Source organism: Bos taurus, chromosome 15, assembly GCF_002263795.3.
Source record: "Bos taurus isolate L1 Dominette 01449 registration number 42190680 breed Hereford chromosome 15, ARS-UCD2.0, whole genome shotgun sequence".
Taxonomy (NCBI): domain Eukaryota; kingdom Metazoa; phylum Chordata; class Mammalia; order Artiodactyla; family Bovidae; genus Bos; species Bos taurus.
The window spans coordinates 57,696,501-57,712,945 of NC_037342.1; the positions used below are offsets into that span (position 1 = coordinate 57,696,501).

The 16,445-nt window shown below is 41.5% G+C and overlaps 1 protein-coding gene across 1 annotated transcript; it reads left to right on the top strand.

The window, feature by feature from the left end:
* Positions 1-7,371: 7,371 nt before the first annotated feature.
* FIBIN (fin bud initiation factor homolog) lies at positions 7,372-11,096 on the top strand. Its single transcript, NM_001015541.1, has one exon. The coding sequence runs from the start codon at positions 7,774-7,776 to the stop codon at positions 8,407-8,409; it is 636 nt and encodes a 211-aa protein (NP_001015541.1). The 5' UTR covers positions 7,372-7,773; the 3' UTR covers positions 8,410-11,096.
* Positions 11,097-16,445: the final 5,349 nt, after the last annotated feature.

Consider the following 16,445-nt stretch of genomic DNA (forward strand, 5'->3'; position numbering starts at 1 on the left):
CTTTTCCAGTGCTGTGGCCACTGCTGAGTTTTCCAAATTTGCTGGCATATTGAGTGCAACACTTTCACAGCGTCATCTTTCGGGATTTGAAATAGCTCAACTGGAATTCCATCACCTCCACTAGCTTTGTTCGTAGTGATGCTTTCTAAGGCCCACTTGCCTTCACATTCCAGGATGTCTGGCTCTAGGTCAGTGATCACATCATCGTGATTAACTTGTATTAATTGTAAACTATATACTTGTCTTAATTCCTCTATCTGTTTAAGAAATGATTCCCTTTTGATTCTTCAATCTCGGAGTCATTTGTAGTTACCAGTAAATATCCAATGACCCTGGGAAGAAGGTCCCATGGCTGGACTAGCTTCCAGATTATTTCAATTTTGTGTTACTCTTGATTCATTTTAATCATAGTGCCTACAACTGGATACAAATCAAATTTCATTTTATAAATATAATAAAATAGGGGAATTGTCAGGAAGCATTTAACAGCAGGCTTCCTGTGTGCTGTTTTGGATCTGTCAGGAATCCTCTGTTCCTAATTAATTCCCAAATATTCAGGAATTAAGAGGAGAGGCAAGCATCTCCTGGGGCTGAGGGATCCAGGCATTTCCTTTGTTAGTTTTTCTATACGGTGATAAGCACCCTCTTCCTTCTTGTGAACCATATAGTAAAAGTGATTATGTACAACTCTCTCTCTCTTTAATATGGATTGCCTATGTTTTGTAAGTCTGGAATTTTAATCTTTATCTTTGCTGAGAATAACTACAGTATATATGTCCACACCATGCTGATTAAAACACCTTTGCTCCATCAGAGCTTTGGTCCCCGTGTCTTGCTTTCCCTCTCTCTCTCTCTTTCAGGCTGATCCCCTGGAGCACAGAAGTCCTCTGGTTTCACTTTCCTGCCCAGGCTTTGTGCCTTCACCCCATCAAGAGGGTGCCTGAGGCCCTTGTGAACAGAGCAAACCCCGTGCCAGGGGCTTTATTGGCTTTCTATGTAAACCAAGGAGCTGTGGCTGCACGGGCGCAGGAGGGCCTAGAGGAGCTATCCCACGTTGAAGGTCAAGAAGGACGGTGGTGAGGAGATATCTCGTCCAAGGTAAGGAGCAGCAGCTGCGCTTTGCTGGAGCAGCCGTGAAGAGATACCCCATGCCCAAGGTAAGAGAAACCCAAGAGAGATGGTAAGTGTTGCAAGAGTGCATCAGAGGGCAGACACACTGAAACCATACTCACAGAAAACTAGTCAATCTAATCACACTAGGACCACAGCCTTGTCTAACTCAATGAAACTAAGCCATGCCCATGGGGCAACCCAAGATGGGCGGGTCATGGTGGAGAGATCTGACAGACTGTGGTCCACTGGAGAAGGGAATGGCAAACCACTTCAGTATTCTTGCTTTGAGAACACCATGAACAGTATGAAAAGCAAAATGATAGGATACTGAAAGAGGAACTCCCCAGGTCAGTAGGTGCCCAATATGCTACTGGAGATCAGTGGAGAAATAACTCCAGAAAGAATGAAAGGATGGAGCCAAAGCAAAAACAATACCCAGCTGTGGATGTGACTGGTGATAGAAGCAAGGTCTGGTCCAATGCTGTAAAGAGCAATATTGCATAGAAACCTGGAATGTCAGGTCCATGAATCAAGGCAAATTGGAAGTGGTCAAACAAGAGATGGCAAGAGTGAATGTCGACATTCCAGGAATCAGCAAATTAAAATGGGCTGGAAGGGGTGAATTTAACTCAGATGACCATTATATCTACTATTCCGGGCTGGAATCCCTCAGAAGAAATGGAGTGGCCATCATGGTCAACAAAAGAGTCCAAAATGCGGTACTTGGATGCAATCTCAAAAATGACAGAATGATCTTTGTTCATTTCCAAGGCAAACCATTCAATATCACAGTAATCCAAGTCTATGCCCCAACCAGTAACACTGAAGAAACTGAAGTTGAACAGTTCTATGAAGACCTACAAGACCTTTTAGAACTAACACCCAAAAAAGATGTCCTTTTCATTATAGGGGACTGGAATGCAAAAGTAGGAAGTCAAGAAACACCTGGAGTAACAGGCAAATTTGGCCTTGGAATATGCAATGAAGCAGGGCAAAGACTATTTAATAGAGTTTTGCCAAGAAAATGCACTGGTCATAACAAACACCCTCTTCCAACAACACAAGAGAAGACTCTACACATGGACATCACCAGATGGTTAACACCAAAATCAGATTGATTATATTCTTTGCAGCCAAAGATGGAGAAGCTCTACACAGTCAGCAAAAACAAGATCAGGAGCTGACTGTGGCTCAGATCATGAACTCCTTATTGCCAAATTCAGACTTAAATTGAAGAAAGTAGGGAAAGCCACTAGACCATTCTGTATGACCTAAATTGAATCCCTTATGATTATACAGTGGAAGTGAGAAATAGATTTAAGGGACTAGATCTGATAGATAGAATGCCTGATGAACTATGGAATGAGGTTTGTGACATTGTACAGGAGACAGGGATCAAGACCATCCCCATGGAAAAGAAATGCAAAAAAGCAAAATGGCTGTCTGGGGAGGCCTTACAAACAGCTGTGAAAAGAAGGGAAGTGAAAAGCAAAGGAGAAAAGGAAAGATATAAGCATCTGAATGCAGAGTTCCAAAGAATAGCAAGGAGAAAAAAGAAAACCTTCCTCAGTGACCAATACAAAGAAATAGAGGAAAACAACAGAATGGGAAAGACTAGAGATCTCTTCAGGAAAATTAGAGATATCAAGGGAACATTTCATGCAAAGATGGGCTCAATAAAGGACAGAAATGGTATGGACCTAAAAGAAGCAGAAGATATTAAGAAGAGATGGCAAGAATACACAGAAGAACTGTACAAAAAAGACCTTCATGACCCAGATAATCACGATGGTGTGATCACTCACCTAGAGCCAGACATCCTGGAATGTGAAGTCAAGTGGGCCTTAGAAAGCATCACTACGAACAAAGCTAGTGGAGGTGATGGAATTCCAGTTGAGCTATTTCAAATCCTGAAAGAAGATGCTGTGAAAGTGTTGCACTCAATATGCCAGCAAATTTGGAAAACTCAGCAGTGGCTACAGGACTGTAAAGGTCAGTTTTCATTCCAATCCCAAAGAAAGGCAATGCCAAAGAATGCTCAAACTACCGCACAATTGCATTCATCTCACACGCTAGTAAAGTAATGCTCAAAATACTCCAGGCCAGGCTTCAGCAATATGTGAACCGTGAACTTCCTGATGTTCAAGCTGGTTTTAGAAAAGGCAGAGGAAACAGAGATCAAATTGCCAACATCTGCTGGATCATGGAAAAAGCGAGAGAGTTCCAGAAAAACATTTATTTCTGCTTTATTGACTATGCTAAAGCCTTTTACTGTGTGGATCACAATAAACTGTGGAAAATTATGAAAGAGATGGGAATACGAAACCACCTGACCTGCCTTTTGAGAAATCTGTATGCAGGTCAGGAAGCAACAGTTAGAACTGGACATGGAACAACAGACTGGTTCCAAGTAGGAAAAGGAGTACATCAAGGCTGTATATTGTCACCCTGCTTATTTAACTTCTATGCAGAGTACATCATGAGAAACACTGGACTGGAAGAAACACAAGCTGGAATCAAGATTGCTGGGAGAAATATCAATAACCTCAGATATGCAGATGACACCATCCTTATGGCAGAAAGTGAAGAGAAACTAAAAAGCCTCTTGATGAAGGTGAATGTGGAGAGTGAAAAAGTTGTCTTGCTGCTGCTAAGTTACTTCAGTCGTGTCTGACTCTGTGCGACCCCAAAGACAGCAGCCAACCAGGCTCCCCCATCCCTGGGATTCTCCAGGCAAGAACACTGGAGTGGGTTGCCATTTCCCTCTCCAATGCATAAAAGTGAAAAGTGAAAGTGTAGTCGCTCAGTCGTGTCTGACTCCTAGCGACCCCAAAGCTCAACATTCAGAAAACGAAGATCATGGCGTCCGGTCCCATCACTTCATGGGAAATAGATGGGGAAACAGTGGAAACAGTGTCAGACTTTATTTTTTGGGCTCCAAAATCACTGCAGATGGTGACTGCAGCCTTGAAATTAAAAGACGCTTACTCCTTGGAAGGAAAATTATGACCAACCTAGATAGCATATTCAAAAACAGAGACATTACTTTGCCAACAAAGGTCCGTCTAGTCAAGGCTATGGTTTTTCCTGTGGTCATGTATGGATGTGAGAGTTGGACTGTGAAGAAGGCTGAGCACCGAAGAATTGATGCTTTTGAACTGTGGTGTTGGAGAAGACTCTTGAAAGTCCTTTGTACTGCAAGGAGGTCCAACCAGTCAATTCTGAAGGCGATCAGCCCTGGGATTTCTTTGGAAGGAATGACGCTAAAGCTGCAACTCCAGTACTTTGGCCACCTCCTACGAAGAGTTGACTCATTGGAAAAGACTCTGATGCTGGGAGGGATTGGGGATGGGAGGATAAGGGGATGACAGAGGATGAGATGGCTGGATGGTATCACTGACTCGATGGCCGTGAGTCTGGGTGAACTCCGGGAGTTGGTGATGGACAGGGAGGCCTGGCGTGCTGCGATTCATGGGGTCGCAAGAGTCAGACACGACTGAGCGACTGAACTGAACTGATGTAAAACAAGGAATATCAGCCTCTTTCTCTCTCCTTTATTTTCTTATTGGTCAACTCTGGACCACCATGTTCTGGTCCATTAAAGGACCTCAACAGGGAAACAGTGGAAACAGTGACAGACCTCATTTTTCTGGGCTCCAAAATCACTGCAGATGGTGATTGCAGCCATGAAATTAAAAGACACTTACTCCTTGGAAGGAAAGTTATGACCAACCTAGACAGCATATTAAAAAGCAGAGACATTACTTTGCCAGCAAAAGGTCCATCTAGTCAAGGCTATGGTTTTTCCAGCAGTCATGTATGGATATGACAGTTGGACTATAAAGAAAGCTGAGGGCGAAGAAATGATGCTTTTGAACTGTGGTGTTGGAGAAGATCTTGAGAGTCTCTTGGACTGCAAGGAGATCCAACCAGTCCATCCTAAAGGAGATCAATCCTGAGTGTTCATTGGAAGGACTGATGTTGAAGATAAAACTCCAATAATTTGGCCACCTGATGTGAAGAGCTGACTCATTTGAAAAGACCCTGATGCTGGGAAAGACTGAAAGCAGGAGGAGAAGGGGATGACAGAAGATGAGATGGTTGGATGGCATCACTGACGGAATGAACATGAGTTTGAGTAAATTGAGGGAGTTGGTGATGGACAGGAATGCCTGGTGTGCTGTGGTCCCTGGGGTCACAAGAGTCAGACACAACTGAGCGACTTAACTGAACTGAACTGAAGCTTAAACCTTCAATAAGTCAAGGAATTCCTTTTGCCTTTAGTCCGATTAAATTGGACTTTGAGCTACTTGCACGAAAAAGATTCATTCCTTCCAAATTTGTGACATGGGGTTTGTCTTTTAAATGAGGAAACTGCAGGAAAAAACAAACACTTTGTGTGTATATATGTGTGAACTTTTTATTGCAGACCCTGTGTATCTGTAGCTAACTCTGTGCCCTGCACATAGTAGGGGACAAGTATAGTAAGTGCTTAAAATAGGTTTATTTAGTTTAAGTGGTTAGTAAGTCAGAGAAGAGATTGTGCAAGAAGTGAAGTGAATCAGAGTAAATTCCTCTTCCTTTTCTTGGCCAAGCCAAGAATCCATTTGAATCCATCTGCTGTCATTTGTCAATGTGCCAAGGGAAACGAAATTAAGCAATATGGCTCTTGGGTCCAAGAGTCCAGTCTCTCAACTGGAGACGGTTGGTGTTTTCTGCTGAAACACAATGAAAATAAGTCATAGTCTTTAGTTAGCATAAACACTGAGGAAACTCATTTGGTCTCTATTTTCATGATGCCAGATATCTGGATAAAAATTAAAATGTGTGGTCAATATGCTCCTCATAATCTATGCATATGACATCACATGGATAAATATCCAGTTACTTAACCAGACTTCTCATCGTGTAGCCAGGGTGGTTTAGGTCATTGAACGTGATAGCAGGAAGGACTTTGTGGTACTGATACCAGTGCGTTATGACTTTGAGAGGAAGATAAGTATAAACACAGGCAAATCACATGAGTGTTTCAGTTACATTTCAAGGCAGAAAGAGGACATAACCATAGAAACAGGGATGCTGCCTGTCTTCCTACTCTTTCCCTGTCTTTTCCTTCACAACTCTGTTCAACATATAATCTTATTTATTTGTGTTAATTTTCTTTCTGTGTTCCAGAATGTAGGGCTCCAGGAAGGCAAGGATTTCTCTTTATTTTTGCTCACTGCTCTTTCTATAGTACCTAAAATAGATTCTGGCATATGACAAATGTTCAATAAATGTGTGATGAACAAATGAGATAGCAATTTGCTTAAGGATATCCTTAAGGATAGCAATTTGCTAAGCAATTCATAAATCAAAAACTAAGATGGCTGGGTGAAACAAACACTTTTTTCCCCCCCTTAAATTAAAAGACCCAGTGACTTACTGAGTGCTGCCTGGTTCAACTGTAATCTTTGTGACAATAAATAATTTGTTTAATCTTCTATCCCTTGGATTCTCCATACAGAAAATGAGGATAACAGTACCAATCCCCTATTTTTCAAAAAAAATTTTAAATGTTCCAAAAGAGGCAATAGCTGTAAAGGTGTTAGGTTAAAGATGCAAGGAAGGAGCTTAGCAAGGATGGGCTTTCATGAAATTAAACAATTATTTCAGTTGTCCACTGACTTGCTAAACTGGCAAAAGTCCATTTCTCAGCTTTTGTTCCTATACATACTAGCAACAACACATTAATCAGTTTTGTATATTCTTGTTTCTTCCAAAGTATTGTTATTGCACATTTTAATTAACCATTTCCAAACAAAACTGCCTTTCATACATTGCAAATTTGTCTTCAAAGTCATAAACTTTTTAGTGATAAAAATAGGACATACTCACAGAATCCAATCTAACTGACACTTATTTAAAATTGTGACGGGGCATTTCTCCAGGGTAATTACCCTTCCTCCCAATAGTTAATAGTTAAACAGCCTTTCTGTTATGGGAATTCAGCTAATCCTCTTCCCATTTGTTCCTTCAGTTTAAATTCTGTTTTCCAGGGTCTCCCTGCCAATCCTCAAAAAGAGACCCTGTACCTTTAATAGCAGAGACCTGGTGAGAGGTTTCTTTCCAAACTTGTTCCCTGGCTTCCAAGTGACGAAACCAGCTGTAATTTGAGAGCAGAAAGATCCTCAGGATATCATTAGCCAAAGGAAAATCTCCGCATTCCCACCCAGTCCAGGAGTAGAAATCGTATCAGAGGGCAAGAGCCTTTCTCTCCAGCTACAGGCTCCATTTCCCAAGGAGCAAGAGGGACCTCGGAGAGCCAGAGTGGGGCAACGGAGCCAGCCAGCATCCAGCCAGAACCCTGGAGGAGGGGTTCCCCATCGTGCCGGCATCCTGCCAGGAAACAGCCGGCTGAGTTCCAACCACCAGAGCGAGCGCAGGAGCTCAGAGCGAGGGTGCATCCTGGGCTGCTGGCTGCGGGGTGGGCTACCCAGGCTCTGCTGCGCAGCCACATGAAGCCAGCTGGGGAGGGGGGGTCAGGGTGCAGCAAGGCGACTGGGACTGAGGCTGACGCCGTTGCAGGGAGGCACTGACTCCCAGGGGGACCCCCTCCCCTTCCTTGCGTCTGGGCGAAAAGTCTTCTCCAGGGGTCCCTGGTCATCCTGAATATCCAGGATGGTGTTCCTGAAGTTTCTCTGGATGGGTTTTCTCTGCCACCTGTGTCAGGGCTATTTCGACGGTCCTCTCTACCCAGAGATGTCCAATGGGACCCTGCACCACTACTTTGTGCCGGACGGGGACTACGAGGAGAACGACGACCCCGAGAAGTGCCAGCTGCTCTTCAGGGTGAGTGACCACCGGCGCTGCTCCCAGGGGGAGGGGAGCTCGGCCAGCACTCTGCTAAGCCTCACCCTGCGGGAGGAGTTCACCGTGTTGGGCCGCCAGGTGGAGGACGCGGGGCGCGTGCTGGAGGGCATCAGTAAGAGCATCTCCTACGACCTGGACGGGGAGGAGAGCTATGGCAAGTACCTGCGGCGGGAGTCCCACCAGATCGGGGATGCCTACTCCAATTCGGACAAGTCCCTCACTGAGCTGGAAAGCAAGTTTAAGCAGGGCCAGGAGCAAGACAGCCGGCAAGAGAGCAGGCTCAACGAGGACTTCTTGGGGATGCTGGTCCACACCAGGTCCCTGCTGAAGGAAACGCTGGACATCTCCGTGGGGCTCAGGGACAAATATGAGCTGCTGGCCCTCACCATCAGGAGCCATGGGACCCGACTAGGTCGGCTGAAGAACGATTATCTTAAAGTGTAGGTGAAGGGGCAAACTGCCCGGGAGAGGGCATCAAGTCAGTCCTCCTGGTGGAGGATGGGGGACAGAGCCAGGGCTAACTTTCCCCTTATACCTACTATTTTTTATAACCTGATTTGCACTCGGAGAATGATCCTGAAAATGGAAAAAAGTGAGAGTTGAGTGGTTTTAGTTTTGTACACTATTTATGTGATTGTTACTGGTTTGTCACCTGGAAAGGACAATTTAAAGCCATGCCTCCTGCCTTTCCCAGAAGGGCTTTATAGACTCTGCAGAGACACCTGTTTCAGCCACATCTAAAAGGACACAGTTTATGCAGTAAGGACTGATTAAAGTTCCCCATCCTGGAGATTAAGTGAAGATGCCCAGGGAGCTTGTGCACAGCTCCTTTCAGCCTTCTCTCCTGGGCTCTGAAAGCTGTCAACATTGCCTGTTTTTCAGATGAGGTCAGAGGTGCTGCTCAGCATGCCTGCCAGAGGATGGAAGCTTGTTTCTTCTCCTTTTCCTTCTTATTTATTAACCATGGTCTCCACGGTTTTGTTTTTCTTTGTCTTCTTTTTTCTTTTGGATTTTGGGGGTGTTTTTTAAAAGATTATTGGCTAGAAACTATATGCAAATCATCTTTTGCAGGGAGATGTCTGAGGTGCCTCTGTGGGTATGTGTTTAAGTTAAAGGAGCCACATGTAAGAAGCCTAACCTTTGTGGTGGTCATGAACTCCTGTGATCTGCCAATTTGCCATGTCTCTCACTGTATGCGTGTGTCATCAGCATGGCAGTCCATTACAAAGAAGTAGGTAGATCGTCTTGACACACCTCCAAAAGCCTGGAATTTAGGTTACCAGTGTATTTTTTCTAATTTGGGGGTTTTGCTTCTGTTTGCTTATTGAAAACTTGTACTTCGAGTAGAGGGAATTCTAATTCTCATAACTCCTTAACTAAGTTTTATTATTCAGCCAATAAATATGTTCTCATATAATACTTGCTTATTTTCTAATTCATATTCATAACTTTCATATTGCAAAGAGGAGCCAATGCAAAAGGAAAGAAAGGCTGGGATTTAAGCCAGTTTACTTAGAGTATATGATAAAGCAGGCAGAGGATCGCTGCATATTTAGCAATCCTCCCTTCCCTGGCCGCCCTTACCATCCTCAAAAGGAAACAAAAAATCTAGACTGTGTCAAAACTTGATCTCTGCTGGTCTGCCTAAAACTCCAATTTTCTCTAGTGTTTTTGCATAGAATCAACTGAAAAAAAGTTTATGGTGAGGCTCAGAGCTTATACGCCCTTGGAATGCAGAGGGAGAGAGCTCCATTCTAAGTTGTAGGAACTACAGTAATGTTTGCTAATTTTGAAGACAGGTCTACATTATTTCATTAATAATTTTAAAAGTGGAAATGCACTTTATTTCATATCATTCCCCAGCCAGTCTTCATCCTCGCCTTAAATATGTGCATATCTGCACAGATCCACACACACACGGGCACACACACACTAAGAAATAAGTATTCATTATCTCCTTTTCAACATGGATGAAAAGTCTCCTTTTCTCTCCCATGCATGAGGAATCCAGTTTTCTATTCCTCTGAAGTGTCCAATGTCCTCCTATGACAATCAGGGAAACTCAGATTCAGAAGGTGACCAACCCTCAGTTAGTGCCAACAGCTCCAAGTCTCCTAGATTTAAGTATGGGATTTTCCCACAATGCTTTTTTCAAGGATGCTGAGAAATGAGATAGAGTGACCTGAGGCCTGTGGCTTTGCATAACTCTTTCATTGTTTAAAATAAAAATGAACAAAATATGGAACAATACTTCATACAATCATTTATTATTTCTTTTCATCACCCAAGGCTCTGCTTTTAACCACCAAGGGTATGTGAGAAATAGGTAAATGATTTTTTAAGAGAGTTTCAGTCTTTATTCTATGAAAGATGAGAAAAAAAGATAACAGCAGAGGCAAAACAGATTATATTCAGTACTCAAATGATTGTAGTTTATGGTCACAACCCTTGCTATCTCAAAGCCTCATATCACTCACTTCAGGGTAATCACCTTTAATCCCCAGACGTATTAAATGTCATCTTCTCAATTTTCCCAGCTGTAATAGGAAGATATTAGACTCATGACATGGATGGAAAACTGCTTTCCTCATGGTGTTAATTTCAACCAATTGTTAATGGCTTCATAGAATAATAGTATATTAAAAAGGATTTAAATAACACAGTTGCAAAGATTGCTGTCCCCAATTAGAGGTCTTGCATGCGTGCAAGTAGGCGAGTAGTAACCCATCTGCTACAAATTTGAAAACCTCAGAATAGAAGATGGCTGAAGTTCTTTCCAGTGCTGACATTCTATGATTCCTACAAAACCAGAATTAAATTGTTTAACATTGACTCATCCATTCAAGGCTAGACATATAGCCAGTAATCTCATAGAGTCTTATGTAAATGACCCCAGAGGTCAAATAGAAATTTCCAGGTGGGGAGAGTAAGCCATCCTGGACTACCAACACAGAGGCTGGCATTACAGAGAATTTCCAAATTAGGATAGGGAGCCAGCCCCACACAAATCTTCCCTCTCTGCTTCCTTGTTATTCTTATTAAGACTTTATTACACAGTGACAGAATTCTTTTTCTTTTTTTTTAAGTAGTTGTGCCTTATTGTTCAGATCATGAAATATCTTAAAAATCTGAATAAAACTGTGTACTTTCTTTCCTGAGGAATGTACTTATAAGAACATTCGTACAATGTAGGTTAATCTTTCTTTAATAAATATTTGTTGATCACTCAATATGTGTCAGGCACTAGTTAGGTTGTAAGTAATACTGAGATATTACAAAGAGTTGAGACACCATCTAACTGAAAGCTTAAAAAACCTCTTAGAGTTTTATTTGGAGTAGGAGGAATTTATTATTATTATTATCATTAAACAAAATAGCTAGCTTTCTTGGAGAACTCATTTTAGCATTATTGGTTAGGGCCTGTGCTAAGAACTTTGCTTGGGTACTCCCTTAATTCTGACAACAAACTGTGTGAGGAAAATATTATATGAAAGGAATTAATATATGCCAAGAGCTTAGAATAGTACCTGACACAGAGTGAATCCTCAGTAAATGTTAGTTGCTGCTATTACACTGTTTATTATTATGATTATAACTGAGGCCCAGAAAGCCTAGGTAATTTTTCCAAAGTTAAAACTGTGATGTCTTATTTACTTCACTACGTTCTCACTTCTTAAGCTGATGATTATCTAGTGGAATATATGATCAAATAAAAGAAGAATATGGAGGGCAAAAGTCCACCGGGGCCACCATTTGTCTATTCCATATGGTGTCCTCTCCAAGTCAGTCAGCCTAGAGCCTAAGGCAGTTCAGATGCCAAGTTCTATCAGTCAGAAACTGACTCTGGTAACAGAATTTCTCACTGATACCTTCTCTGAGGCATTGTTCAATACCACTCAACTTCACACTTCCAATTTCACCTTATGGACACTAGCTTATCCTACTTTGAGGGGCTCCATAGATAGAGTCTGCCAATTAAGGACGCCAGGTTGTGTTAGCCTCTGCAGTAACCAAAACCACATTCAGAGAAGCTGGCAGGTGTGGGTGTGCTATGCATGGCACATGGAGAGGCTCTCCTATAGTTTATGCACTTTCATTGCCTTTTAAACTCTCATTTACAATTTTTCTAAGGAAACAGACTCAAAAGTTTCTGAGAGAAGCCTTGAAACTTCAATCATAAACTATTTTAACAAGTAATAAAAGTGTCCATGAAAAGCACTGAAGATATGAAATGTCCCCAAAGTGTATGCTAGAATTTCCTTGGGATATTTTTCAGGGGATGGTTATTAAAATCTTCTTGATAAAGAAGAATACTTGAGTGTGAAATATGAATGTTGAATGTGCTTTATAAATGTTTTAATATAAAAGGAAAAATAACTGGAGACATAAAAAGTCTTGTTGATGTATGGCAAAACCAATACAATATTGTAAAGTTAAAAAGTAAATAAATAAAGCTAATGTAAGGAAACACACACACAAAAAAAGAAATAGAATACAGAAATACGGAACAGTCATTCACCAGTATAGAGAAGGAGATTTTTCAAATCATCTTCATAATTTTGGAATCAGGGTGGTCCTTAGGAGTACTATTTCCAGAGTCAGAATCCTCAAGGATATGTTATTCATCAGACATTGTCAAAATGCAACCATATGAGGTAACTAGGATAGTATACTCAGCCTTCTGATTTTGTGGGTTCTACATCCATGGATTCAACCAATCTCAGAGTGAAAATATTAAAAAGGAAAAAATAAAAATTCCAAAAAGTTCCAAAAAGGAAAAAGCAAAAGTAATACACTGGCAACTATTTCCATAGCATTTACATTGTATTAGAGAGGAAATGGCAACCCACTCCAGTGTTCTTGCCTGGAGAATCCCAGGGACGGCAGAGCCTGGTGGGCTGCCGTCTATGGGGTCGCACAGAGTCGGACACGACTGAAGTCACTTAGCAGTAGCAGAGATTATAAGTAATATAGCAGGTGAGTGTATGCTCAGTCATGTCCGACTCTTTGCAACCCCATGGACCGTAGCCCGCCAGGCTCTTCTGTCCATGGAATTTTCCAGGAAATAATACTGAAGTGGGTTGCCACTTGCTACTCCAGGGGATCTTCCTGACGAGGGATGGGACACACATCCTCGTGTAAAGAATCCACCTGCCAATGCAGGAGACACAAGAGACATGAGTTCAATTCCTGGGTCAGGAAGATCCCCAGGCCACTCCAGCATTCTTGCCAGGAAAATTCCGTGGATAGAGGAGCCTGGTAGGCTACAGTTCATAGGGCCCCAAAGAGTCAGACATGACTGAGCACACATGCAGACATTATAAATAATTTAGAGATGATTTAAAGTATATGGGAGAATGTGCATAGGCTATATGCAAATAATAAGCCATTATATATAAGGGACTTGAATATCCCTGGATTTGAGTATCCACAAGGGCCCTGGAAACCAATCAACTGCAGATAAAGACGGACAACTTGTATATAGACATTTAAGGAAACTGACGCCTAAAAGAGAATTTGAGTGTGGCACACAGGACATTGGCACGTGTACAAGGTTCTGTGAAAGCTCAATGAAAGTATAAACTAGAATAGTCTGGAAAATGTCAAACAGTGTAAATAAGATAAGAATTTTATATAATCACACATTCAAGAGATATGCTATTTTTATTTATTTGATTTAATTTAAATTAATTTATTTAACTTACTTTGTTAATTTTATTTAATAATTTATGTTATTATTATTATTACTTTGCTTTTTAAATAACTTTTTTTCTAGTTACATAGGCCATACCTGCTGCATTCTAATAGCAGGGCAAACAGCAAACACAAAGAAAATAGGATTGTTTATAATTCTCAAACTCCCCCTTCCATACACCCAAGATTTGCATTTTGGTTTGCATTCTTTTAGTATTTTTCACATATATCTAGGTATATTTTTAGAAAAAAATGATATCAGAATAATACATTACTTTGTGGCCAATGTCTAGTTCAGGTGTTGCTGCTGCTAAGTCACTACAGTCATGTCCGACTCTGTGCGACCCCATAGACGGCAGCCCACCAGGCTCCCCCGTCCCTGGGATTCTCCAGGCAAGAACACTGGAGTGGGATGCCGTTTCCTTCTCCAATGCATGAAAGTGAAAAGTGAAAGGGAAGTCGCTCAGTCATGTCCGACACTTAGCGACCCCATGGACTGCAGCCTACCAGGCTCCTCTGTCCATGGGATTTTCCAGGCAAGAGTACTGGAGTGGGGTGCCATCGCCTTCTCCGAGTTCAGGTGTTAAATATGCTCAATTGCATAAGTGCTTTTAAAATGTTTCACTCTGTCCACAGCACTTGGGAGGTAGAAGTTTTGGACTCACGTCTAGCCCCATCGTGTATTAGCTGTGCACCTTTGAAGAAGTCCCTTAAATGTCCTGAAATTCAGTCTCTTTGTTTGCAAAATGAAGATAATTGAACAGGCACAGCTCAAAGTGTTTTCCATACATTATTTTATATAACATTTCAGGTGGATGTTATAGTTTCTGAACTTTCTGGATAACGACACTGAGGCACCAAGAGGTTAAGGTCTTACAGCTAGACAGGAGTGGAGTCAAGATTCAAACGCAGGCAATCTGATTCCTCTGCTGCCATCCTAACCACTAATGAGGCTTTTCCTTTCTGGAGGCAGGAGACTGGACACATGACTTCTTAACTCTCAGCCTCTTCCAGGATCTATGACATGTGGTCTGTGAAATGAACATTTTCCTTTTATGATTTCCTTAATTGAAAAAGGCAAACCCAATTTTCTCAAAGAACTTTTTTCTCTGCTTGATTTTATGCTGGGCCAAGTATCTCCCTGGGGCTTCCCAGGAGGCTCATTGGTAAAGAATCCGCCTGCTATTGCAGGAGATGTGGGTTCAATCCCTGGGAAGAGATTGGAGAAGGGGAAGAACCCCTGAAGAAGGAAATGGCAACCCACTCCATTATTCTTGCCTGGGAAGTCCCTTGAACAGAGGAGCCTGGGGGCTACAGTCCATGGGGGTTGCAGAAGAGTCAGACACGATTTAGCGACTAAACAAACCCAAAGTCTCTCCTTACACTTGTGTCACCTGTGATTCTCTCCCTAAGAACACCTAGCTTCTTGCTAAATAGGATGTTTGCCAAGCACTTCCACAAGTATTAGCACATTCTCTCTTCACCCAAGTTATAGATGCTGAATTGCCCCGGACAAGTTATGGTGGTTCAGCATTTGGAAATGGTAGCCCAGTATTCATAGCCAGAAATGTTATGCAGTCAGGATGAATCCAGATATAAAAACTCCTGATCCAGACACCACTTAGCCTGCAGGACTGCCTTTCACTCATCTATTCATTCACTCAAAATACAATTATTGGATGCCTACAATGTATTTGGTGCTATTGAGGATACAGCAATCAGATAAAATCTGTGCCCTTCTTGATCTTATATTTACATATGCAGATATAATGAATTCATTAGGACCTCTTTGTTGAGGGAAGAGATAAATAAACTAAATGCAAATATATGTATAAATAAAATAAATACATATATATGCAATATATACATATAAATGTTAAACAGTGAACTGTATATAGTATTTTGGTTAAGATGACTAAGGAAGATCTGAGTAAGTAGAGGTTATTTGAACTGAGCCTTAGATTTTGAGTAGAAGGCCAAGAATGTAAATATTACAGGAAAGAGTATTCCTACAAAACCCTTCAAGCAGAGATAATTTTATAAATTTGAGAAGATGGAGGGGGAGGGAGGAAGCCAGTGGAATTATAGCAGAGTAAATCAGAGGAAATTAAAAACTGGGTCAGAGATGAGAACTGAGGCTAGGTAATATAAGAACTAAATGGTTATCTTAGGAAATTCGAGTGTTATTATAATTTTAATGCACTGGAAGTCTAAGGAGAGGATATATTTAGGTATTAATTAATATAAGATATATACTATTGAAATATTAATAATATTGGATATAATTCATTTCAATTATCAAATTTCCATTTAAATAGTATTCAAATTTCAATTGTGCTTCTCTTGTGGCTCAGCTGCTAAAGAATCCATGTGCAATGCCTAAGTTGGGAAGTTTGATGCCCAGTTTGATCCCTGGGTTGGGAAGATCCCCTGGAATAGGGAAAGGCTACCCACTCTAGTATTCTGGCCTGGAGAATCCCATGGACTGTATAGTCAATGGGTCACAAAGAGTTGGAACTTGGAAGTCTAAGGGGAAGAATGATATTATCTGACTTACACAAAAAAGATTATATACAGGGCAGTAAGAATGGAAGCAGGAAAGCCACTTGGTTGCTACAAGGTCATGCTGATGGCAGATGAAGAAAGCTTGGTCCAAGGTGGTTTTGGTAAAAATGGCAGGAAATGACCTTGATTCTCCCAATACATCTCATTATTGTTTTTGTCCCATAAGAATGTGTGTCATTATTTGCGAACTTCTGCATTGGTCCTATTTCCCGGCTCCTGAC